Genomic DNA, 25,153 nt, shown 5'->3' on the forward strand with positions numbered 1-25,153 from the left:
TACATATGCCCTTGAGTTGCCATAGAAACACCATTTGATGGGACTCGGGGTTGTAGGCCTGACGGACATTTCATAGAAATGATTGTCATAGATAATAAAATGCAAATGTTATCAAAGACAAGAGCATACTTATCTTTTTACATCACATATGAATCAGGGAACCGCCAAAAGGGAAGTGTCACACAGAGACTATCTTTTAGTGTCATGGAGATCAATAATGCATAATTTCATATTCATATAAGAGAGCTGAAGAACACACCATCCATTTTTTCCTGCATAATCCAAATGCTGTCACTTCAAACAAATCACAGAGCTTCACACTAACTCAATGTTTCACAGATGGCGTTCTACTGTCGCCTTTAAGAGAAGCATCGTAAAGACTTGTGTTCATCGTCCCACTTCTAGGGGCACAGCGAGTGTCCAGGCAGACTGCGGAGACATGTCACAGCCTGGTGAAGTGTCCATACTCCACGGGTGAGGCAAACCAGCTTTGATTCAAATGCCCTACAAAGCTGGGTCTGGTGGGAACCTCACCCGTATCTGCCCAAACAGGTGTTTGGAGTATTATGGGGACAGGAAGGGGGAAAGTTCCCGCACATGAACTCCAAGGGCCATCATCTCCCTCTGCCACTGTGAGGACTCTTTGAAATGCTGGCTCTCCTCCTGTACCCGAGGGAGAGCACCTGTTCCTCCCTCCGCCCCATGGGATGCCGCCTTCCCTTCCCAGCACCCCCACCGAACCCGCCACCAGTTCCCCCACCCCTCCTACTCCCTGGATGTCGAGACTTCACTCAATTCTAGATCTCTGCTGGTAGCAAGTCTGGAAACTTCTAGCACCAGCGGCTCTCAGACGGGTGTGTGGTCTTATAACTCAACTTGAGGAGAGGCCTCTGGGGCAGAAAAGTTCACACAAGTACACTTTAGTGCCAGCCCCTGTGGCTGTGTGAACCTCCATTATTCTGGAGAGGCCGGGTCCCTCCACAGATGCCAAAACACCAACCACCCTTTTCCAGCTTTTACCATAGCAAGGACACGGACACATGTGTCAGTGCTGGCTAATAGCATCTGAGGAAGTCCATGAGAAAGAGGGCTTCTGAAGAGATTTTATTCCTTCCCTGTGGTATGCAGAGTAATGGCTCCCCACAGATGCCCACATCCTAATGCCCGGAACGTGTGACTGTGTTACCTCATAGGGCAGAAGGGACCTTACAGGTGTCAGTAAGGGTCTTCGGGTGGGAAGATTATCCTAGATTACTTGTGGTGAGCCCAATGTCATCACAATCGTCCTCATTAACAAGAATAGGCAGGAGAGTCAGAGTCAAAGACTGCAGTGTGATAACAGAAGCAGAGGTCAGAGTCAGAGAGACACTTGAAGATGCTACACTGCTGGCTTTGGTGATGGAGGAAAAGGCCATGAGCCAAGGAATGTAGGTGGGTTCTAGAATCTTGGAAAGGCAAGGAAATGAATTCTCCCCCAGAGCCTCTAGAAGCAGCTCAGACCTGCTAGGAAACCTCCAGGAAGAGGAGAGTACACAGGGCCATCGGCCTGAGGAGCACAGGTGAGCCCCGAACACCAAGGAGAGAGAACATCAGAGCTTGGGTCCTGGAACCCGAGGAAAACGAAAGAACACCAGATCTTGGAGTCTGAGGAAGACAAGAGAACATGTCATCCTGGGCTCCCAAGGAAGATGAGAGAGCTCTGGGCCCAATGAAGAGCACATACCATGCCCTGAGCAGTGACAGACTTCTTCCATTACCTAAGCATGGGCACCTCGGCTCTCAGAGGACACTGGGCAGAGGATCTAGCTCACTCTTCTTCTCTGACAAAGATTCTTTCCTTAACCAAACTTCTGTCAGGATCCCCGAACGCCCTCCCCAACAAGGCCTATCCACCTACTTCCTTGTGGAATCGTTTTAACAAGAATCCTGCTAAGTCAGTTTATCCAGAATTTCCTACTTTTGATAGCTAACCAAACTCAAATCCACTATCTCCTCCCCATCCTGGGTGATATCGGTCACCTTGGCCTGCCTTCAGCAAGAATCCTGTTCGGTGGGTTCAGCCAGAATTCCATCAACCCCCCACCCCAATCCAACCTGCTGCTTGTCTGTAAATCTCCACTTATTCCGCTTGAATCCAGAATCGAGCCCAGTTCTATACCGGAGTCTCCCTTCCTCAGTTGCAATATTTTTATTGAATTAAATCTATTTTCCCCGCTTCAATTTCTGTCCAGCTTTGCTTTATCTTTGACACCACTCCCCAACCCGGGTGCCTAGAGTACAACGAACGCTGCCCCTCTCCCAGACTTGACAGGACATTGAGGCCTGTCCCTCCTCCTCTCCCTGGACATACTTCCGGGTAAGTTGGGTTCCCCCCCCCACCCCACCGCACCACCCGCCACCCCGCCCACTATCCTCCCGACCTTGGGCTGATTTTAGTCAAGCCTCCAGCATACTTACAGCTCAGTCCCGCCCCTTCTATCTCTCCATTAGACAGAGTTGCTCATTTAGCCCCGCCCCCCGCTCAATCCCAGGAACTTGGTGGACAGTGACTCCGCCCTCCCCGTTCCTGCCCCTCCTCCTCCACTTTGGGTATGAGTGGTAGTTGGCCCCGTCCCCTGACACTACCGGCCCTTCCCGCCCATCACCTCTCCCAAGGATGTAATAGTCTCGCACCCCCACCAACCAACTCTTAAGCCATTTAGCACTTCCGGCCCGCCCTTCTCCCCGCGCCTTCCTTTTCTGACTTCCGGTTTGCCCCACGCGTGGACGCCCTCCTTCCTGGGCGCGACTATCTCCAGGCATGTGCCACCGCCCACTAAAGTATTGGGACCCTCGTAGCCTGGCGTGCTTCACCCGACGTCTCCTTCTGACCCTTTGGGCCGCCAAGGGACGCGGGCGAGGGCCTTTTACCTGGCTGCCCTGGCTTCGCCTTCCACCCAGAACTGGCCGGACAAGATGGCCGCCGCCGGGGAGCGCCCTGGCGCGGCGCGCCGCGGGGCTGTCTGGGAGTTGTAGTCCAGACCGCTGCGCTGACGCATTTCGCCGCGGGCCGACGGGCGCCATTGTGCGCCGCGCGCGGGTGAGTGCGGCGCGAAACGTGCGTCCGTCGGGGGTGGTGTGGGTTCGGCCTTGCCTGCTGTCCTCCCGCCGCGGGGAAGGAAGAGGCGGTGTGGTCGGGAACTGGGGGCCCAGAGGGAAGACAGCTCCCTCCGGGCCCGGGCGTGGCGCGGGCCGCCCCTCTCGGGCGTGTGCGGGTTGATGGCGGGAGTCTACTCCCCCTGGGTGATGAAGGTGGAGGGTGTCTCCTCTCGATCGAGGGGAAATGGGTCTCTCGGTCCCTGGGAGTAGGTGGATACGACCCCTTCAGGGTGTTTTCCGAGGTGGGGGTGGACTTTTCCTCGTTGATGGGCGGCTTCGGGGCAGAGGAGGGGACCTCGGCGTAATCCTCAAGCAGCTCCTACCTCCCCAATTCCATCTTCTCAGGACTGTGCCCACTCCCACGAGACAGGTTGAGGAGGAGGAAGGTATGGCCTCCGGGCTTCCGACGGCCTGGTTCCATGTGAGTAGAGGCTTCTTTGAGTTTCTCAGTGCACACCCTGATCTGGGGACGGGGGTGGGCGCAGGGAGGAGGGACGCCACCCTCCCTGATATAGCCCCCGGGCCCCAGGGCATCTCGGGGAAGGGGCCGGCTGAATGGAGACCTTGCTGGAGCGACCTCAGGCTGTTCAGCTTTCCAAGGTCGTGGTTAGTGTAGATTTCAGATTCTAATTTGTTTTTTTTTAAAGTTGCGGGGGGGGGGCGGGGCGGGGAGGCATTGACAGGTCTAAGCAGGGATCAGATTCGTATTTAGATTTCAACAGTTATTCTGGCGTCAAGAGCTAGACATGAGGTGAGTTCAGTCACTAGGAGAAAAGAGAAGGGTGGATCCTTTACAGATGGAGGAAGTAGAAGCAGCACGGTCGGCACGGGTGCTGAGGGCTTGGGTGTGGTGATTCAGCTCACGGAATTTCCTAGGCGGAGGCATAAGCACTGACATCCGTGTTGAAATCCCCAGGAGAGTAAGAAACGCAGAGGCTTTCAGAAACCGAAGAACCCTGTTCAGCCTCACGTGGTGTCCTCCTTGGTGTGACCTGATAGGGCGAAGCTTGGGTTTGCTCAGTTTCAGACAAATGCAGGAACACATGAGACGCCTGGAACGTTCTCAGGCCGTGTTGTAGACTGCCTTCATGTGCTCACTCAGCCTCCCTACTGTCAGCGTGAGTGGCGACAGACCTTGGCTGAACAGAACCTGTGGGTTTTAGGAACCAGTGACCTTTGAAGATGTGACCCTGGGTTTTGCCCCGGAGGAGTGGGGACTGCTGGACCTTGAACACAAGTCCCTGTACAGGGAGGTGATGCTGGAGAACTACAGAAACCTGGTCTCAGTGGGTAAGGCTGGCCTCCGTGTCAATAAAGGTCTGCGCTTCGCAGCACCAATGGTGCCACTGAATTGTGTGTCTGCTTGTGCTCAGGCTGCAGGGATCAAAGTGCAAGTGTCAAGGCCCCGGAGCTTAAGGGAGAGGGCTGAATTTGTACCCTTTGGAAAGGGTGACTTCTGAATCTTCATCTAGTCCATCCCTCAGAGGCCCTGAATACCAGGGGTGGGGGTGGGGGTCTGTCAGGGATGTTTTTAGCTGCTGTAGTGGATGCTTACTATTTTCTGTGCGTGTGGTTTTTTGTGTTTGTTTGTTTGTTTTTTCTATTAGAGTTGACATTAGCTTTAGGTGTACAGCATAACGCTTAGACATTTACATAATTTACAAAGTGACTCCTCAATCTAGTACACAGCTGGCACTGTACATGGTTATTAGATTACTGACTATATTCCTTATGCTGTGTGATACTTACTGTGTTTGTAACGAGAATTCCAGAGGACACGGTGTCTTTGCAACACCTCAGGATTGTCATCCCAGACCCTGATTCCTTCCTTCTCTATGTGGTTAGTGTGAACTTTTCCATTCGTAAATTAGTAGCTGCATCATTGCGGCACCCAGCATCATGTCTGTGTTAAAAGCAGAGAAAAAAAATCAGAAGAAAGAAGGAGAGAGGGAACGGCCCCGAGTAGTGCCCTTTTCACTTCTGTCACCTGTAGCAAGAAAGAAAAAGCCCTAAGGCTCCAGCTGACAGACATTCCTTTGTGTCTTGCTGGCCAAAACCGGGTCCCACTGCCACCTTTACCAGCTCTAGGGAGCCCAGGAAAGCAAGCAGCTGACAAAGGAGATGGATGGATGGTCATCACTGCCCTAGACCAGAAGTCACGCCCTGGCAGGAGACAGCACGCGCCACAGCAGGAAAGCCTTTTTTCTGAACACAGACCCCCAAGCCCTGTCTCTTTTCCCTTGGGCAGAACATCAGCTTTCCAAGCCAGATGTGGTATCTCAGTTAGAGGAGGAGGAGGAGCTGTGGTCGGTGGAGAGAGGAATTCTTCAAGACACCTTTTCAGGTGAGAACCAGGCACGTGGGAGTCCTGGCAGGGATCGGGCTGACTGGTGAGTCAAGGACGGTGTCTCAGAACAGAAGGTAGACAGGCGAAAGCTCCGGCGGGGAGCCGTGGCGCTTGGCTGTGGCCACACTGACTCAAGCGCTGCGTTTCGCCTCAGTCGGGTTTGTTGCTGCTGGTTGACCGTGAACCTGTTGCCAGTGGCAGGTTGGCATTCGGGGCTCCGTCACTTTGCTCCACTCGTCGTCGTCTGCTGCCCTCCCTGTTGTAATCACCAGTAACTGTTGTCTGGCCAGACTTTTCAACGTACATTTACATACGTGTATGCGAACGTAGACATCCCCGACTCAACGACAGTCCAGCTTAACCATTTTTCGACTACAGTGGTGCGAAAGCGACACCCATACAGCCATTTTGTTCTTCACTTTCAGTTCAGTATTCAACAAGTTGCTTGAGCTATTCACATTATATCAAAGTTGGCTTTGTGTTAGATGAGGCTGCCCAGCTGCGGGCTAATACAAGTGTTCTGAGCACATTCAAGGAGGGCTGGGCCCAGCTGTGACGGTTGGTAGGATGCTTCAATTTACGATGGCTTTATCAGGACGTAACTTCATCGTATGTTGAGGAACGTCTGTATATGTGTGTTTTGGGGGGTGTGATACTCAACACAGTCAGCTGTGCGTCTTTCATTTTAACAAATGCAGTGTAGTATACATTTGATTTTTTCTCTTCATGGACATTTAAGTTGTTGCAGAAAACTTTTTACATACATTCTTTTGCACACTTCAGTTGGGTTTTTTGTAGATAGGATTTCTTGAAATGGTACTTCAGAATCAGCCAGGATGTAAGCTAAAAATCTAGTAGCAACAAATCGTTGTCTATAAAATACATGTAGCTGCTCAAGCGCACGAGAGCTGCTTTTCCCTATCCATGCCAGTGCTTTACGATGGTCTTCTTAAAGTTTGCAGATTTGGTGGGAAGAGATAATATGTTCAGTTTAGTTTCCCTTTCCTTTATGGAGTTACACGTATTTTCATAAATTTACGATAGACCGTTTGTATTTTTTCTTTTGCGAGTTCACGTACTGTTCCCCTCTTTCTCTGTGCGTGGGATTTTATGGATGTTAATATTGCAACTACCTGAGACCAGCATTTATTTTTTACCTTTATTCAGTCTTCGTAAAGTTTTATGATTTCAGGTTTATATGTTTGTTTTAATTCCTATCTGTATTCGTATTCTAGGTTTCATATCATACATAGGCAGGTTATACAAATCCTTTTTTGTATTCCAGTATTTTTAATTTTGGTCGGCTGTTCCATTTATTTGGTGTTTTCTTATGTATGTGGGGTGGGGCACAAGTTCTTTCAACACCCATTTTCTAACTAGGTTCTTCCACATTGAAAACATCTTTATCGTGGACTAAATTCCCACAGTCACCGTGTGCGAGCCTCCTCCTCAGCCCCTTCGATTGCCGTGACCTCTCTCTGAATAAACCCTACATTGCTGTCTTTACTGTAGCTTTGTAACAAACTTGGATAAATGGTAGTTCTTCTCGTTAGTAAAAAAAACACGTTTTTAGCTGTTCTAAACCAGCTAGTTTGCCAGATGAACTTACCATCAGCTCGCCAGGGTGAATTGAGAAAGTCCTGTGGGAATAGGTATTACATGCAATTGGATTAAGAGATTCCTTGGTGCGGAACTCGTCCGTCCAGTGAGTTTTGGCACAAGGGCGCGAAGAGGGATCTGCTTGCCTCACTGTGCTGTGTCAGGCCTTGCGAGTCCTGCCGGGCTCTCATCTTAGTTACTGTTATTGCTCAGGTTAATCCTCCCATGCAGTCTTGCGACTTTGTCCCAGGCAAACCTGTCGTGCTGCAAAATTCTCATCGGTGTTCTCAGAGCACTCATTTTTCCAGCAGGCGTAAAGGAGGAGGAAGTTGTATTAATTTTTTTTTTTTTTTTACTTCTTTTGGGCAATCTTTAAGTGCATTCATCATAGCTGGTATATCCAAAAACTTTGGAGGCTCTCCCCTTTGTTCTCTGTGTGTTAATGCAAGTGACGTTGGAACTACCCACTGCTGGAAGTATTCAGCTGTGAAAGCTGTGCTTGGTCCCCCATCTTTGGTGATGACCTTCCCTTCGGCACAGCATAGACTGCCGTCCCCAAGACTGTTTGCCCCTTTTTCTGGACTCCATGTTTCAGCTCGATGGTCTGATGTTAGTGCTTTCTATTTTTCTTTTTCATATTCAAAGTCGTTCTTTTCATTCTCTACGTTGAAAACCTTACTTCGAACTATTAGCACAGGTCACGACTATACTTCACCTGGAAGGTCCCTGGCGACACACGTGCTTTGTGTCTGCCCACAGTGGTTGCCCTTGGTTGCTTCCCTTGATCCAGCCGCCTAATGTCCTTTCCCGTCTTTGTGCCTCTGGCTGTGGCAAGTGTTCGTCTCATCCTCCCTGGAGCTTAAGTCCCATGTCCTGTGGGGGCAGACCTTCCAGCCATGCACTTCTGGATGATCTAGTAGTTTTCTGAATCTAGCTGCCATGCGTGGCATTGGGCACCAGTGGTTCTACACATCTCGGGAGAGCTGGGCTGACACGTGACAGGAGATTCAGGGGTGGTGCCCCAGAGCGAGATCGTGTGCAGGAAGGCTTATCAAGACACTCTTACAGGCCTGAGGTGATAGGTACATGCCTCATCTCTGCCCTGTCACACAGAGTCCTTTATGGGATGTTTTCCCTCCACCCTTTCATGTCACGATCAGCCGTGGAAGGCCTCTGCGTCCCGTGGAAGATGCTAAACTTTGGTAGTAAAACAAGGACCTGACATAATCTCTGCCATCGTAGACTTTGTAGTCTAAAAGACGAGGGCCTACAGAAATTTACACAGCTGTACCTGCATAAACCCAGATGAATAGTGGTAAGTCCGTGGTGCGAAGCAGGAGAGGTGAAAGGTTACTCTGGAGGAGGCGGCCGGGGACAGTGCAGAGGGAGATTTAAGCCGATTCCTGAAGAAGTCTGCAGACGTGGAAGAGTGCTGGCGAAGGGAGCTTCCAGGCGTGGAGATAGTTTGGGGTGACTGAGAACGGAGAAAGCTGGGGAACAGAAAGCCACCCAGTGGGTGGGGAGGGGGTAACAGGTGTACTGACGTGCGGCTGAAGTTTGGCAGAGCGCTTGGGGCCTCCATCCTTCATCGAGCAGCTGTGTGGTCTTCGCGGCTCGCTCTGGGCGCGTGTGAGGGGAACTGCGGGAGGGCACAGGTGGAAGCAGGTGGAGGCCGTGGTAACATCTGGAGATGAGGTGGTGATACTTGGCCTGAGAGTAGCAGTGGGGTCGGGGGGCTTCTCCCCACTCAGTGATCAAGGGAGCAAGGGAGAGGAAGCTGGCAGCCCTTCCTTATAGGCGAAAGCTTCCACGGATTTCCTGTGACTATCCATTATGTATTTACTGTATACATTATTTTTATATGCGTCAGTATCGTTTTAAAAATACAATAAAGATGAAAAGTTACTACCCCTGAATTTTTGGTGATAGACAGGTCCGTGAGAGAGTCTTGTAAAGTCACAGAATCTTGAAGGGCGGAAGTAGAGGTTTTGTTTTACTTGTTACATTGAAGTAATTTTAAAGAGTTAGTAAAGTCATAGAATTTTGAAGGGCGGAAGTAGAGGTTTTGTTTTACTTGTTACATTGAAGTAATTTTAAAGAGTTACGTAAACTCCCTTTGTACTCAAACAACTCCCTAGTAACTTTCACCCAGATTCAAGAGTTTGGAACTATCAGGAGTCTTGACCTGTTTTGTGAATGAGACGTGAATGAGAGCAGACTTAGAAACATCCAAGGAAAGGCTTGTGACGCTGGTTGAATGCACGTCTCTGGACCTCAGGAGGAGGCCCGGCCTCGCATACACACATGGGAATCATAGGTGTTTGCAACTGTGTGCTCTAGTGTTAGACGACACGAGCATCTCCTGCAGCGGCCTCTTCCTCCCAACACTGGTGCGGCTGTGCCTCTTCTTAATGCAGAGACCTGAGATTAAGTGGAAATCTAGGCCTTTCCGATGCAACTCAGTTTGCATGCCTCTGGCTCCCCGTGATGGCAAAAATGGCAGCTTAGGCATTGGTTGAAGTAGAAGGGAAGCTGGGGAAACACTTAAGACAGATGGCATTCGTCTTCGAGAAGGTGCTGGTTTGGAAAGATGCTATGAAGATGAGAAATGTGGAGAAATATTTGATGGCACTCGTCTTCTGCCATCACTCAGTTCTTTCAAGAAAGTACTTCCATGTATGGTTCAGAAAATCTGAGACATAATCTAGATTTAATCATTAGAATAGCAATGGTGTGAAGATACTGTTTTGAAATTCATGATTGTAGGAAGGCCTGCAGGACATTTAACTTTCTTGTCAAGAAGTTAAGCAGGAGATTTTCATCCTTTGTACAGCCTGAGAGGACTCGGCTATAAAACAAATGTGGCAAATAGGAAATCAGTTTATTTATACAGAAGATAGTTGTTCATCCAAGAACAAGAGTGAATGTTTTTAGTATGAGAAATCCTGTTTTTAGTTCAGCTTGGCCTTCTTTAAGAGAAGGCTCACACAGGAGATTGACAAGCAAAGATCTTCAATAGAGGAAGCCCTCTTCGTGAATTTTTTGACATGAGAACTTAAAACTGAGGTAAAATTGCAGGAACATTATCATAGCAGGAAGGGCTTCTGGCCTGATCCAGTCTGACTTGGAGAGAATTCATACTGGATCCAAAAAAATTCCACTAGTTTTGAAATTGGAAAAGTTCGTACACCAAATAATTATATCTGAGAACTCTGAAACGATGAGAATGTGACTGCTGTGGGAACGCTTCGTGCAGCGTTCCCTCATTCAGCATCACAAGGCACAGTGGGCCGTGCCTGAGAGCGTACTCAGTGTTGGGAAGGCCCCGAGGGGCCTGGAACCCGCTGCAGGAAGCCCTCCAGTAGGAGTCCTCGTGGTGCTCGGCGTCAGAGGACTCATATGACAGCGGCCCCTCGGTGTGGTCTGTGTGGGTAGATCATTAGCCTTAGCTTTCACCTCTTTTGACAGAACAAAAGCAACAACAAATTTTACCCTGGAGAGAAACGGTTTGAGTAAAAATGAAACATCTGATCCTGTTTATACCAGATAATTCCTACAGAAGGTCGACTCTGCATAAAACTTTGACCACATAAGTATACAAACACAGTAAAATAGGCTGTGTCTTTTCCAATTTGTTCTGTTACCTGCACATCTTAAACAAGTAACGTGGGTGACAGCAACATCTTTATTTCCGTTTCCCAAGTATTCTCTAGTAGCTAAAGCAGTGACTGAATCTCTAGCTGAGGACACTGTTGACTGAATAAATGGTTGAAGAAATTGAAAGAGAGAAGAGGGCATCTTGAAAGAGGAGACCGTTAAGACCAGGCCAGGCTTCGAAATGAGAATGGAGAAAGGATGAGAAAGGGAAATCTTGAGATAGAGTGTGCCACAAAAGACTTTAAGAGGTTCACATGCTGAGGACTAGGCCAAGAGTCTAGAATCATGTGACTATGAAACATGTTTTAGCAGGAATCCAGTTTAGCACAGTGTGGTCACTTACCGTGCAGTCTTTAGCCAAGAACACTTTATGTTCTCTGTCACCTTCCACATACTTGCTCTCCAGGACCCATGTAATCTTGATCCATTTAACTGGGACCACTATCCCTGGTGTCCAGATGTAGTACTCGGCGTAATATCATGACCTGAGACGCCTTCACTATTAGTTGAATAGGAAGGAAAACAAATGAGTAAGCATCTGGTTCAAACATTTTTTTGGGGGGTGGAGGGCCTCTAGAAATCCTAAGGAATGAAAAAAATGATAAGATCAGAGCAGGAATAAATGAAACGAATGGGAGGGGAGAATCCAGGAGCCCATTTTTTTGGATAGACAAAATGCGAAACCAACATTGATTAAATAGAGAGTAAGATGCAAGCTAAAAACTTAAGTGAGAGGGGGAAAAAAAGACTAAATATTCAGTAAACATTCTTTTCATTATAGTACTTTGCATAACTGTTATAAAGAATGAGCCAGCTCTATGTAGCGTATGAAATAATCTTTCAGATACACATTTCTTAAAATACCTCTTTTAGCACATGTGTATTATATAAAGATATGGAATACACATAGCAGTTTTCTTCCTTAAAAATATACACACAAATACAAATATGAATGTCACTTGGTTGTCACTGGGAAAATTTAGAAACTGATAGGCCGTGATTGCCTCCCAAGAAAGAAACTGGGCGGGAAGATGACATTTGAGTTTTAGAGGTGCTGCCCACAGCTGTGTTCATGAAACGGAAACAGCTCTCTCCCTCCTGTGTCACCAGTTGCTGACACAGCATCGGAGCTCAGTAATATTTGTTGAGTCTAGGAATGAACAAATAATAAGATGGAAGATTTCTGGAAAAGTGTAAAGTTGTCAAAAGAAAATTTTTTAGAACAGAGTGGTCTCTTGCATCTCAGATCGGACCCGGGCAGTATTTCCCTGCTTCCTGTTAAAAGATAGTTCCCATGGAATGTGAACAGTTCAGTGACAGAACGGAACACTGGCTGGCGTGTTTACAGGTTCTTTCTGTAATGTATACATAGCACTTTTCTCATCAAAACATGAAATGAGAAAAATATTGAAAAGGAGGAAATATTCGTAGCTCATAATCGACCACCTTAAAAAAATAATCTTCTGAAATAGTATTTAACACATGGAGGCAAACATTTAACAGATGGAGGAAAGATTTTATTAATAATACTCTTCTGAAATTGTTCCCAAGAATAAATTAAGGAACGGGCAGGCTCTATTTAAAGGAAGTTACAGTTAGTGGGATACAGAAGACTCGAATACGTGTCAGCATTGACTGTTGAGGACTTAGAAAGTCTAGAAGTGTATGAAGTTCCTTGCTTGACATAAGTCCTGCAGTCACCCCAGCCAGCAGCCTCTAGGGAGTGCTGCTGGGCCGTTTCACCTGCGGGCATAGGAATTCAAGCCCCTGGTGTGGCCAGTCGGGGAAAAACAGGGGTGTGGACCAGGTGTTTCCCCTTATCCCGGGGTTGGCATTCCCAGCCACTGCTCAGGTGCCCGAGTAGACAGGAACATGGTGACGGGAACATTTATACAGAGGACACAGTCACGCCAGTGAGATTTCCGGGAATGTGACAGAAACTCCTTCACCAGGTCACTTAGAAGCTGTGTTGAGTCAACAAGTACTGCTTGAGCAGCTGCCAGAACACCACGTACTGTTACAGAGGTGGGTCACTGCAACGAACACAGCATCAAGGCCCTTGTTTCACTGGGCCTGCGTTCATTCCAGAGCAGCCACATGTGGCTCATTAAATTGAAACCAACTAAAGCAGCGGTCTCCAACCTTTTTGGCCCCAGGGACCAGTGCCCCTATGAGAATCTAATGCCTGATCTGAGGTGGAGCTGAGTCGGTGATGCTGGTGCTAGGGAGCGGCTGCACATACAGATGAAGCTCCCCTCTCTCGCCTGCCGCTCACCTCCTGCGCGGCCTAGGGGTTGGAGACCCCCGAACTAAAGGGAACATACTAGTTCTGTTCTTTGGTCGAATGGACCATCTTTCAAATGATCATTGGTCACCTGCAGCTAATGACTGCTGTGTTGGACAGTGCAGATCTAGAACATTTCCTTGAGTGAAGACAGTTCCACTGGGCAAGTGCTGCTCTAGAGAAGGTGGAGAGGTGACAAGTAAATTAACTGGATATTTTGAGATGGCAATCAGTGCTATGAAGAGAAATAACAATGGGATATGCTAAGGGGGGGGGGGAGGCGTGGGTGGGCAAAACTAGTTTAGAACTGGGCAAGAAGACAGCTTTGAGGAGCTGACATCTGAACTGAGAGCTGGATTGGGATGGGGGACCAGGTAAAGGTGTCATGAAGCCCTCTGGACGAGACACTTGGACACATTTGAGGAAAAGTAAGGTGGTGGCTATGGAAAGTCCCTTTTGGTGTAAAGGGCGTATGAACAGGGTTTGGATCACACCTGCGATGTTCCCACGCATGTGGCATTGGGCAGGGCTCCTAGCTGCTTCTTGGGACTGTGGTGTGAAACCTAAGCCCTGGGGGCCCTCGTGAAATGCTAACTGTTACCGATTTGAAGACTGATGACCATCCACAGATCCTCCTCTGGGCCTGGCTTTGGGGATGCTGACACCTAAGACTCAGGTGGCAGCCTCAGCAGTCCAGTGGGGGAGCCACACTTAGAGACAGTGTGCCCAGCAGAGCTGAGGAGTGAGTGATGGAACGAGGAGAAAGGACGGGGATCTGGGAGCACTTTGGACGAGGAGAAAAAGGGACGGGGGAGCGGAGGTGGCACCACTCCTGCCGTATCCCCCAGCGAGCCGGTGAGAAGTGGTTGTGGTTACTGTTGTACCCGCGGAGTGGGAGCCCTGTGTACCGGTTGGTCGCCATTCACTAGGAAACAGCACTAAGAGAGAGAGATAGCTTACCCTGGAAGGGACGCAGCAGAGAAAAGGAACATGAGAGAAGACAGCAGCTCCCATCAGCCTTTGCTACACGCTGCACCTGACTGATCACTTAGGGCGAGGAAACCTCCAAAAGCTTGAGTTTGGAGAGAAATAGGGAGTTGCAGGTGAGTGGACTGCATGGCGCAAACTGCCCTGGGGTCATTCAGCTGGTGCGTTGAAAGACGGTACAGATGGACCCCAGATTACGACGGCTCAATTTAGGATTTTTCGACTTTACAGTGGTACTAGAGTGATATTCATTCAGTAGAAACCGTAGTCTGAATCTTGATTATTTCTCGGCTAGTGGCAAGGAGCCGCAGCTCCCAGTCAGGCATGTGATCACAAGGGTAAACAACCGATACTCTACAGGGTACCAGCGTTTTTTGAATGTTCCTTTTGTACTTTTGCATTTTATCATGCTTATAAAATGCCTGTATGTCTCCTTCTGGTAAGGATTGGAAGGCAGCAACTCTTGAAAGAAACTGCTCAGCTGTGGGCTCGTGTTCTGAGCATGCTTAAGATAAGCCACACTCAGCTATGATATTCAGTATGTTAGGGGTATTAAAGCATTTTTTAAAATTATTTATCATTTTTTTATTTTATTAAAGCATTTTTTGACTTAGCATATTTTCAACTTGTGGGTTTATGAGGTGTAAGTCGAAGGGCTTCTGTACTTGAAGCCTCAGGTAGGTAGGTGGATTAGTCTTAGGATGCCCCAGTGAGGTGAGGATCCAGCTCCACCCATGCTTGTGGCTAAACTTAAGGGTGTCCACCTTTTTTGGTAAGGATTATTTTAGAGGGCTTGGAATGGTCCAGGGGGATGAGGGATTTAGAGCAGCAGTCCCCAACCTTTTTGACATCAGAGACCGGCTGCTTCTATGAGAATCTAATGCCTGATCTGAGGTGGAGCTGAGGCAGTGATGCTGGCGCTGGAGAGCGGCTGCAAATACAGATGAAGCTTTGCTTGCTCGTCGCCACTCACCGCCCTGCTGTGCAGCCTGGTTCCAAACAGGCCAAGACAAGTACCCGTCCATGTGGTTGGAGACCCCAGATTTAGAGGACTGAGGGGCCTAGAATGATACTTAACCACCAGTTTCTCGGTTTGTGGCCCATCTGATTTACTGCATAACACCCAGTAGGTGCTTTATAATTGCAAAGCCTACGCTGGCCTGAAGGGTTGCTACAGCAGGGAGAGCTCTTAGTACCATAATAAGGATTGGCAGAGTTTTTGACATCCAAACCCAGAAACAACAGAGTTAACATTTTTGAGTGAGTACTCAATTAAGATTTTGAGAAGAGCAGCTTGGTGCCCCCAAGGATAAGAGGAGGAAAGAAATACACAATCAAGATTAAAAGAGAAATAAGTAAATTAGAAACGGAGTGGGGCAGAGGAAGTGAAATAGAAAAGAACCTAACATGTATTTTCATAAGGCAGAAAGCACTAAATAAAAATCCCTCTTGATGATTAACCAAGGAGTACAAAACGAAAGTTTTAGAATTAGAAAGCTGTGAAGCAATACGGAGAACTAAGATTGTTTTTAAGTGTCATGATTATTACTCAAAGTGGTGACTGTGGCCCGGCACAGAGCCGCTAGGGAGTCCCCACATAGCCCATATATCCGAGGCACTTGTACTAAATTCTGGGACTCTAGTACTAAATTCTTGTCCCTGGCTTCCCGAATGACCTCAGAGGGGTAAATTTCAAGACTTAATAGCTTTAATTGGGAAAAAAAAAAAAATACATGAACTGCTTTCAAATCAAGAATCTGGACGGGTAAAAATAAACCCTGGAAGTCCTAAAGAACAGGAAGAGGATTAAATGTCGAAGGTAGCAGAAGATGAAACTATTTCAAAAGCTTATTTGGGGAAAGAGGTTGGAAATGGGAGATCAAACACCTGTAGTTATTCTTACCAAGGAAAAAGAATTACTTTAAACGTTGGAAAGGAGTGACGGGCGATGGCCGGTAATTACAAGCCTGGCTCAGGACCGGTTTTGCAACCGGCTGCGTCCAAGGCCAGCCTGGGGCGGCCCCACCCAGCCCTGGGCAAGTCCCGACCCTGACCTGACTCACTTCCCGGCTGCGTGCCAGCACCTGTTAGGTCTGTGCAAACGAGCAACCGAAACCACGAACGAGCCAAGTTTATGAGGACGTTTGGAGGAGGAAAGACAGGAAGCCCTATAAGAACCGGGAGAGAATGGGTGGGGGAGTGAAGTGGCGAAAATGGATTAGGAATCCGGTGTTCGCTGCTTTTGGGAGGAAGAGACCGCGCTCGCCCACCCTGTGGGGCCCAAAGAGAAACTTGCACACTCGCGAGGTGCGCGCGGAAGCTCCACCTGCGCCGATCCCGTTCCCGGCGCCATATGGGGGGTGAAGGCGGCCGGAGCACAGCCCAGCAACTCGCCAGGCGGGGCCCGGACCGCAGCTGAACCCGCAACATGGCGGCGCCGGAAGTCCGCGCCGCGGAGGCTGCTGGGAGTTGTAGTGCACCGTCGCCCGCCATCGGACGCCCTTCTGGGCCTGCCGTGCGCTCTTTTGCGTTCAAAGGAACGGGGGCCCCGGAAGCCTTGTCCGGTTTCGCCGAGGGCCTTACAGCGCCGTTTGAAAATCGCGTGATGACAGCGATGACAAATCTTGTGGGTTCCTCACAGACACCGAGAAACACGTACATAGAGGCACTTCTTGGTCAGGCAACCGCTGCCCTTGAATTTTTCTGTTTTTTTTTTTAAGGCAGCCGTTCTTTCTCCTAATAATTACATTACCTGTCCCTGACCATGAGTAGATTACCCTGGTGAAAGTCCAAAGTTCCTTGCAAAGATTTTGAGTTCATGCTGTGAGCTCCTTTTCAGGTGGAGTCGTGCTGTTTATACTCTGCAAGGGTGGAAGTGCAGATTTCCTCTAGATGTCAGCCATGACATTTGTTTTTATAAAATAAATCTAATTGGGAGTAAACCATAATTTGTGGTTATTTACGTTTTAAAATGGGTTCCCAGAGCATTCCCCCACATCGACAAACAATTCTCAGACACCGGCAGGGTCTCATCTCAGTTGACGCCACCTACCCAGGCATAAGAGTCTACAGGTTAAGAGTTTAGTCCTATAAGACTGCGGCGTCACGGATGGGCAGCTTCAAACACACGCGCACACACTCCTCAGATGCCAGCCCAGGCTCTCTGTGCTTCTGACCAACTGCTTATAGATTAGAGGTTCCAACAACCCTCTTCTTGGGTTCAATTAATTTGCTAGAATGGCTCTCAGAACTCAGGGAAAAAAGTGTTATTTGCTAGATCACTGGTTTGCTGTAAAATTATTTAATTCAGGAATCCCCAGATGAAGAGGTACGTGGGCTAAGGTATGTGGGAAGGGATGCGTAACTTCTTTGTCCTTTCTAGACACTCCATTCTTCCTGAATCTCCACGTGTTCACCATCTAGAAGCTCTCCTAACCTCACCCTCCAGGGGTTTTATAGAAGCATCATTACATAGGTATGATTGAGTAAATCCCCGGCCACTGGTGATTGATTCAATGTCCCCATCACATAGGTAGGCCAATTTTCTTTGTCCGTCCGTCATTTGATGGACATTTGTTTCCCCTTTGTGGCTATTACAAATAATGCTTTTGTGAACATCCTTGTACCTAGATTTTGCGTTGGTACATGTTTTCAGTTCTCCTGGACACATACTTAGGCGTGGAACTCTTGGTTCATAATATAAGTCTTATGTTTAACTTTTGAGGGGCTGCCATTCTTTTCTGCAAAGCGATGCCGCTTTCTCCGTTCCTGCCAGCAGTGGACGAGGGTTCCAGCTTCTCCACATCCTCACCAGTCCTTCTTTCCCCCTCTCTTTGATAACAGCCTGCCTGGTTCACATCACTGATGTCCCGTTATGTGAAGTGGCATCTCCCTGGGTTCTGATCCACACTTCCCAGGTGCCTGATGACATCGAACACCTTTTTGTGGGCTTATTGTTCATCTGTCTTGCTCTGCTTTTGACTCACAGGCTGTCCTGAGGCTCAGTTGGACCCTGAATTGGACACTCTTCCTGCTGGGGATCCCCTGACGAATATCACGGTCGTCGAAGTCCTCACACTGAACCAGGAGGTGGCTCGTTCCCGGAACGCCCAGATCCGGGCCCTCTATGCTGAAGATGAGGGCCTAAGCCCAGAGGTCCTCAGGGAGCCAAGTCAGCCGCTGGGCAGGTATCCGGCTGACCCCGAGGCCGCTCGCCAGAGGTTCCGGGGGTTCCGCTTAGAAGAGGCGGCGGGGCCCCGCGAGGCCCTGGCCCAGCTGCGTGAGCTGTGTCGCCAGTGGCTGCGGCCCGAGGCGCACTCCAAGGAGCAGGTGCTGGAGATGCTGGTGCTGGAGCAGTTCCTGGGTGCGCTGCCCGGGAAGCTCCGGGTATGGGTGCAGTCCCAGCACCCGGAGGACTGCCAGGAGGCTGTGGCACTGGTGGAGGACGTGAACTGGATGTCTGAGGAAGAAGGTGAGTGCAGTGGGAGGGCGAGGCAGGGTGACCCCTACAGGGCATCTTGGAGGATGGGGAAGGGGTCATGGCCACTCCAGCGCTGCCAAAGGCATCTGCCTCCCCGACACGTTCCTGAATCAGAGCTTGAGATGTTTCCAGCTGCCTGCCGTTGGCCCTCGATCAGGGGCTCTGAGAATGGCTTCGTTCCAGGACCCACCTGTGGAAATGGAAGGGCTCAGGCCCCACCTCAGAGCTACTGAAACCCTCTGGTGGGGCCCGGCACTGCATTCTGTAAGGAGCTCTCCATCCACAGGCTTCTAGGAAGCTAAAAGATACAGTGCTTCATATTCATCCCTTTGGGATCCATGCCACTGTGAGCCAATAGCAACCCTGCCTTCCGTCACACAAGCACATTCCTGGGGTGCCTTCTAATGTCACGCACTCGGCGGGGACTGCGGATAAACTGGTGACCAAGACATAGGACTCATGGATTCATGAGCTCAGCAAGGCTTCAGGAGAGACGGGAATCTGACAAAACGTGTGTGAGACAGTGGTGAGGTTGAGAGGAACTCAGGCACGCTGGCAGTGGGGCCCGTGACGGCCACGTTGCTGTAACCGACACTTGGTATGGAGTGGGGTTCAAGAAGGAGCAGGAAGGATGTGCCAGGCAGGGGGCGGGGACCATCAGCTGTGAAGGCCCAAGATGTGAGCAGTCAGGGTATAGTCAAGAACCAGAGAGACTGAGTAGGTCTGCAGCAGAGGGGAGCAGAGAGCAGAGCTGGCAGGGCTCTTGGGGAGTGGGAACCGACTCCTGAGTTCTAGGAACAGGTTGAAGGATCTGACTGAGCTTTAACGATTCATTGGGTTGCAACATGCTGTTGATGGTGGGCCAAGGACAGGGCAGGACTAAGAGTGGAAGGGCCAGGGAAGCTGCAGCCACACCCACCGAGAGGAGCGGCTGCGGTGGGGGCTGGGAAGGAGCACAGTAAGGGATGCATTTGGGAATCAGACTCTGTGAGACGTGACATCTGTCAAGCTGAGCACCTGTCAAGCTGAGCACCGTGGAGCACAGACACTTCTTGGCTCAGCTCCACTCCCCACCCAGCATCTGGTATGTTTCTAGAAGGTGTTTCTTGAGCAAAGGAATGATGGACTGATTGACTTTGGGGACTGAGGGATAAGAATCTGACAGTGGAGGGTGGGGTTCTGAGAACAGGGCTTCCTGGAGAAGCAGCTGCAGAGGGAGCGTGCTAGACAGTAACACGAGCCACGTCTGTCTCACGCACCGAGTCTGGGTGCTGTTGTCAGCAGGATAATGGCCCCCAAAGGAGTCGACGTCCCAGTCCCTTGAAACTGTGAATATGTTACCTCATTTGGCAAAGCGAACTTTGCGGGCATGATTAAGTTAAGGATCTTGAGACGGGAGATTTTCCTGGGGTCTTTATGATAGGCAGGCAGGCAGGAGGGTCAGTCACAGGTGACATGATGACGGGAGCAGGGGTAATACGAGGAAAGGACCATGAGCCAAGGATTTCAGGCGGCCTCTAGAAGCAGGAAAAGGCAAGGAGTCTGTTCTCTCCCAGAGCCTCCAAAAGCAGCATGGTCCTGCCAACACCTTGCTTTTAGGCCTGTGGGGGTGTGTCAGACTTCTGATCTCCATCGTTGTCGAAAAGGAAATTACGACAACTTTGTGTTACTTTGAGCTATGGATGTGGCAGCTGTAGTGAACTAATACGGGTGTCAGAGTCCACTGTGGAGCTTGTGAGATGAAAGTCAGTAAGTCTGTCCTGTGTTTAACACCTCAGGGCTGAATTAAGTATCACACAGGATGACCGGAAGACACCTTCCAGAGGACTTGAGAATCCTGCATTGGTGGCAGTGTGTCAGCAGGGACTCTTGGGTGTAACTGCCACAAAGCCTTGCACAGGATGGCCCAAGGAAGGAGAATGTATTGAAAAAGTCCCAGGGTAGTCTGGCTTCGGGCATGTAGTGTCCACAGCACTGGTCCTGTCTGTGTACTACTGCTGGCCTCTGTTGGCGTCACTCACAGGCAGGCTGTCTCCATGTGGGACCTCCTGGCATGGAATTTTTTTTTCTAGGCGAGGCAACCCTTGGTTGACTTCACAGATTGCAAAGACCTTGTCATCTTACAATACCCTATTTTTTTATTTTTATTTTTTTATATTTCTTTATGCCTACAGTACCTGTTCTTCCTAGGTGGTCTCGCATCCAAGTACTAACCAGGCCCGACCCTGCTTAGCTTCCAAGATCAGACAGAATTGGGCTTGTTCAGAGAATTTCTCTTAAATGTTCCTACAAAAGCCTCTTTGGCTCTGATTAGCTCCATGTTCATCTCTGATCCAGTCTTGGTGGCTAGAAGGAAGTGACGGCCTGGTGGGCCAGCCTGAGTCACGTGTGTGTGCCCCTTGATAGTGAGGATGGAGCCATCACTATAGAAACTCGAGGACCATTTGGGGACGTGTGAGGAAAGTTGAACGTGAAAGAGCGTGTCGAGGGGCCACGAGGCCGGGCCGGGCTGTTTGCTGAGGAGGAAGAGACTTGTGTTGGGAGAATGGGTCTGGCCCCAGGGGACAGGGGAGGTCCCACCCTCCACGTGGTGAAGGGCGGGGGTGAAGGACCTGGAGGCCAGAAATGGAGTCTTTGCTCTGAGGTGTGAGGCCAGCTGCTGAGGCCAGTGTGGAGGTGAGGCAGATGCCTCAGGAAGGACTGGGTCTAGAACAGCCGTTGGAGAGTGTGGGACCAGGGCTGTTAGCAGCCGGGTATTTGGGCACTGGCTGTGAGGAGTCGGGGTGAGGAGTCGGGTGGGGAGCTGACCTGGTGAGGAGAGCGGGCACGGACACCCTCAGCAGTGCACAGGCTCCAAGGGTCCCAGAGAGACGCAGGCAGTCTTTGCGCCCATCACTTCTTCCTGATGCCTTGTGCTGACATCTCCCAGCATCGGCCACCCAGGAGCCCACCTGCTCCCTGGAGATCCCAGCGCAGCAGAAGGAAAAGGAGGAGGAGACCTCCAGGCCAGTGAAGGTGCTGCCTGAGGTGAGTGGGGCGTGTCACCCTTGGGCTTTTTCTGGTCACAGCATCCCCGGGGAGGTGAGCCTACCCCTGAGTCTTCCAGGGCCGGGCCTTTCAGAATTTCTAAGCATAAATGACAGGCCTGCCCTCCAGCCACCATGGCTTCATTGGAAGCCAAGAAAGGGCACCACGACCGGGGCTCAGGAAACCTGGAGGCAGGAGGGTGTTTACGGACCCTTGGGAAGTGGGGCAGCCTCAGCCAGGGGCGTGCAGACCTGTCTGGATCCCAGTTAGACCCTGAGAGCCCTCATCCTTCAGAAGTGAACATTTCGCCATTTATCGTAAGAGCCTAGGATTTCTTTTAATACCGCCCACAGCCGGGCATAGACAAAACAGGGCTGTCGAGGCTCACGGAGTGTGACCAGGCCACAGACCGTATGTGGCATTGGTCAGGGCTGCTGCTGCTGCAAGTGGCTTACAACTGGCTGGAACACAAGAGCGAACTTAGTGGCTCTCATGTAGTGAGCGGTGTGGCGCGGGCGTCAGGCAGAGCCGAACTGGGTTCCTGGGAGATGAGCACACTCCCCTGTGTGTCTCATGGCTCTGCCCCACGTGGGAAAATGACTTCCAAACCCAGGCAGAGGGCCATGGGGAGACCTCTTCCTCCTGGGATCCTGGTTAGCTCCTCCGAAAGGACTGATCATGGCCGTCCAGGTGACTGCCTCACCCCCAGGTGGCTCCTGTCCCACCACCTGGGATGTGGTGTACCCAGGAGGGGTGTCTCCTGTGGGGAATCGTGGGGAAAGGGGAGCTGGATGCAGGTGTCGGTCGGGTAGAAGGTTTGCTTGTGACACTTGCAGCTCTTAGTGAAGTAGGAACTCTGCCTCCAGCCTGGGCCCCAGACTCTAGTACTGTGAAAAAGGACTCATTGCACATCTGATGCCCCAAGTCAGTGTTTCCAGCAAACCCCCGAAGCAGGGGAATGCCCAGCGGGCTCTGTCAGAAAGTCCCAGCACGGCTTTCTTTTGTTTCCTTTGATGACTCTCTGAGCCTTCTGCTGAGCGGACATATGTGTGATGTTGCAGGAACCAGTGACCTTTCTGGATGTGGCCGTGGACTTCAGCACGGAAGAGTGGGGGCTGCTGGATACAACACAACGGACAGAGTACCACGACGTGATGCTGGAGACCTTCGGCCACCTGGTGTCTGTGGGTAAGGCCCCGCCCACGCAGGCCGTCCCATGATTTTGGAAGGAGGTGCCACAGGGGACCCGAGCCCTGGCTTGTGCTTTCTCTGGACTCGGCACAATGCCTGAGCGTGCCCTCAGAGTCCTTTTATTGCCCAGAGCCTTTTGGTGGCACTGTGGACCTGGAGGGTGGTGGCTCTTCTGACGGAGGCAGCCTCGGGTCCATGGAAGGACTGCTCTGCTGTCCCCGGGGGGCCTGCGAGGGTAGAGCGCACCTCAGTCGTCCCCCCATACTGCCCGCCCCGGCCGCCTGCCTGTCCTTGGGAAACCGCAGATCCCCTGCTTTCGAATACTTAAGAAGGTCATGCTGTCGCACACTTCAGCGCTCCTCCCCACAGAGTGCACCCGTTTGCTTTTTCAGGGTGGGAGACGACTGTGGAAAGCAAACCAGTAACCCCGCCATCTGCCGCTCCTGAGGAAGGATCCACCCGGGACCCTAAAATGGAAGAACCCTCGGGGGCCCGGGCCAGGCCCTCCACCTCCGGGGAAGGCGTGCCTGGGGCGGGCCAGGGAGTGCTGAGCAGGGCCCTGAAGCCGGCGGGGCCGACGCCCCGGAAAAGCCTCCCTGGGAAGCAGCGCACCGGGAGCCCCCCACCCCGCGCGGACAGCGGTCCCCACACGAGCCGCGTTTCCCAGCAGAAAACGCGCCCCAGGAAGCGCCTGCGCAGGCGGGGCTCGGGGCTCAGAAAGGGGCCGCGCGACGCACGTGTGCAGGTCCCTCGGCAGAGCCGCCGCGGGGACGAGTCGGCGGGTGGCCGTGGCCGTGGGCGAGGCCCCGGCCGCAGCAGCCAGCAGGTCACGTTCACGCGCATCCACAAGGGCAGCCAGGTCTGCCGCTGCAGCGCGTGCGGCAAGACGTTCCGCAACCCCCGGTACTTCTCCGTGCACAAGAAAATCCACACGGGGGAGAAGCCCTACGTGTGCCAGGACTGCGGGAAGGCGTTCATCCAGAGCTCCTCCCTCACGCAGCACCAGAGAATCCACACGGGCGAGAGGCCCTTCCAGTGTCGCGAGTGCGGCAGGACTTTCAATGACCGCTCGGCCATCTCCCAGCACCTGAGGACGCACACCGGCGCCAAGCCCTACCAGTGCCAGGTGTGCAGGAAGGCCTTCCGCCAGAGCTCGCACCTCGTGCGGCACCAGAGGACGCACACCGGGGAGCGGCCCTACGCGTGCGGCAAGTGCGGCAAGGCCTTCACCCAGAGCTCGCACCTCATAGGCCACCAGAAGACGCACAGCGCGGCCAAGCGCCGGAAGAGACCCCCGCCGCACAGCCCGCAAGGCCGCTGAAGAGACCCCGCCTCGGCGCGGTGGGGAATCGGGACTGAACAGGGAGCGCCGGGTGACGATGTCCTCGGGACCAAAGGACCGCCAGGGACACTCTCCTGCACACGGAAGAAGAATGCTGGGGGTTGTTGCTAATGAATGTAACGTTGGAAGAACATTTACTTTTTCACTCAGTTGATTTCCTATTACAATTTGTTCATTTGGTCGTTAAAAGTGGGATTAGTGAAACCCAGGAAAATGCTTATAATTACGTTTAAAAAGCCACGTGCCAAAAAGTGTGTGCACTGATATTTGTAGTATTTATGTATATGGACAAGGACCAGAAAAGAAGATGGATAAATAAACTATATATTTCTGTGATAGAACCTGAGTATTTTCCTACCCAACAGGTATGTTTTCTTAAATGTTTTGATATCTAAAATCAGCAACGTCAAAGGGGTGGAGATAGACTAGTTCTAGCAGATTCTGTGCAAGGCCACAGCCCCTCCGGCCCAAGATTCCAAGTGAGTCAGGATGAGCGCGTCCTTCTATTCCTTATGGTGCCATCAGGATACAGCTGGGGACAGGGGGCAGGAACCTTGAGGCACCACTGGAGGCCTAGAGGGCCGGCAACCCCAGCAAGCCTGGGAGCTAGGGCATGTTCATTTGCTTCCTATTTCCACTTCCGCTCAGGGACTCCTTCGAGGGGGGGCCCGACCATGGCTGGATGCCCATCACCAAGTTAAGCAACAAGACACTGGCAGTACTAGAGCACGTATTTGATGCTGTTTCACATGGGATGACAGGTGAGTTCTTTGTCCTGGTCACACAGCCTGTAGCCCACAACCCATTCCAGCCCTCGCTTCCCGACTCCTTTTGTTCTCGAGTTCTGCCTAACATGTCCTCTGGATCAGAAGTCCTTACATTCAGCACATGTTGGTTGAGTGCTGCTCTGCGCGGCCTCTTCAGGCACAGGGCTCGGGGCTGCTGTGTCACATGTCATCATTTCCACAACCTAAGAATGGCAGTCGTGACTCCTTCGAGCTCTGAGAACATCTGGGGTTGCCGCTGCCCTGCAACTACACGAGACACAGGCCTTCCTCAGGGACAGGGAGCAGCTCTCCACGGAGGACGTCAGCAGCTCCT

The 25,153-nt window shown here is 51.0% G+C and overlaps 1 protein-coding gene across 8 annotated transcripts; it reads left to right on the forward strand.

The window, feature by feature from the left end:
• The first annotated feature begins 2,761 nt into the window (after nucleotides 1-2,761).
• Nucleotides 2,762-24,393, forward strand: ZNF274 (zinc finger protein 274). Of its 8 annotated transcripts, none has more exons than XM_039868755.1 (8): nucleotides 2,765-3,079; nucleotides 3,484-3,559; nucleotides 4,015-4,428; nucleotides 5,387-5,482; nucleotides 18,001-18,483; nucleotides 21,422-21,519; nucleotides 22,581-22,707; nucleotides 23,103-24,393. In XM_039868755.1, exons 3-8 carry the CDS (start codon nucleotides 4,395-4,397, stop codon nucleotides 24,029-24,031), a joined length of 1,767 nt encoding a protein of 588 aa, XP_039724689.1. In that variant the 5' UTR covers nucleotides 2,765-3,079; nucleotides 3,484-3,559; nucleotides 4,015-4,394; the 3' UTR covers nucleotides 24,032-24,393. The 8 variants fall into 8 exon arrangements, with proteins under 8 accessions (XP_039724688.1, XP_039724689.1, XP_039724684.1 ...); XM_039868750.1 differs by having other exon boundaries at nucleotides 2,766-3,079; nucleotides 4,302-4,428; XM_039868751.1 differs by lacking the exon at nucleotides 2,765-3,079 and adding an exon at nucleotides 3,089-3,380 and having other exon boundaries at nucleotides 4,302-4,428.
• Nucleotides 24,394-25,153: the final 760 nt, after the last annotated feature.

The sequence above is a fragment of the Pteropus medius genome, unplaced genomic scaffold (genome assembly GCF_902729225.1).
Source record: "Pteropus medius unplaced genomic scaffold, Ma_sr-lr_union100, whole genome shotgun sequence".
In the NCBI taxonomy this organism is placed as follows: domain Eukaryota; kingdom Metazoa; phylum Chordata; class Mammalia; order Chiroptera; family Pteropodidae; genus Pteropus; species Pteropus medius.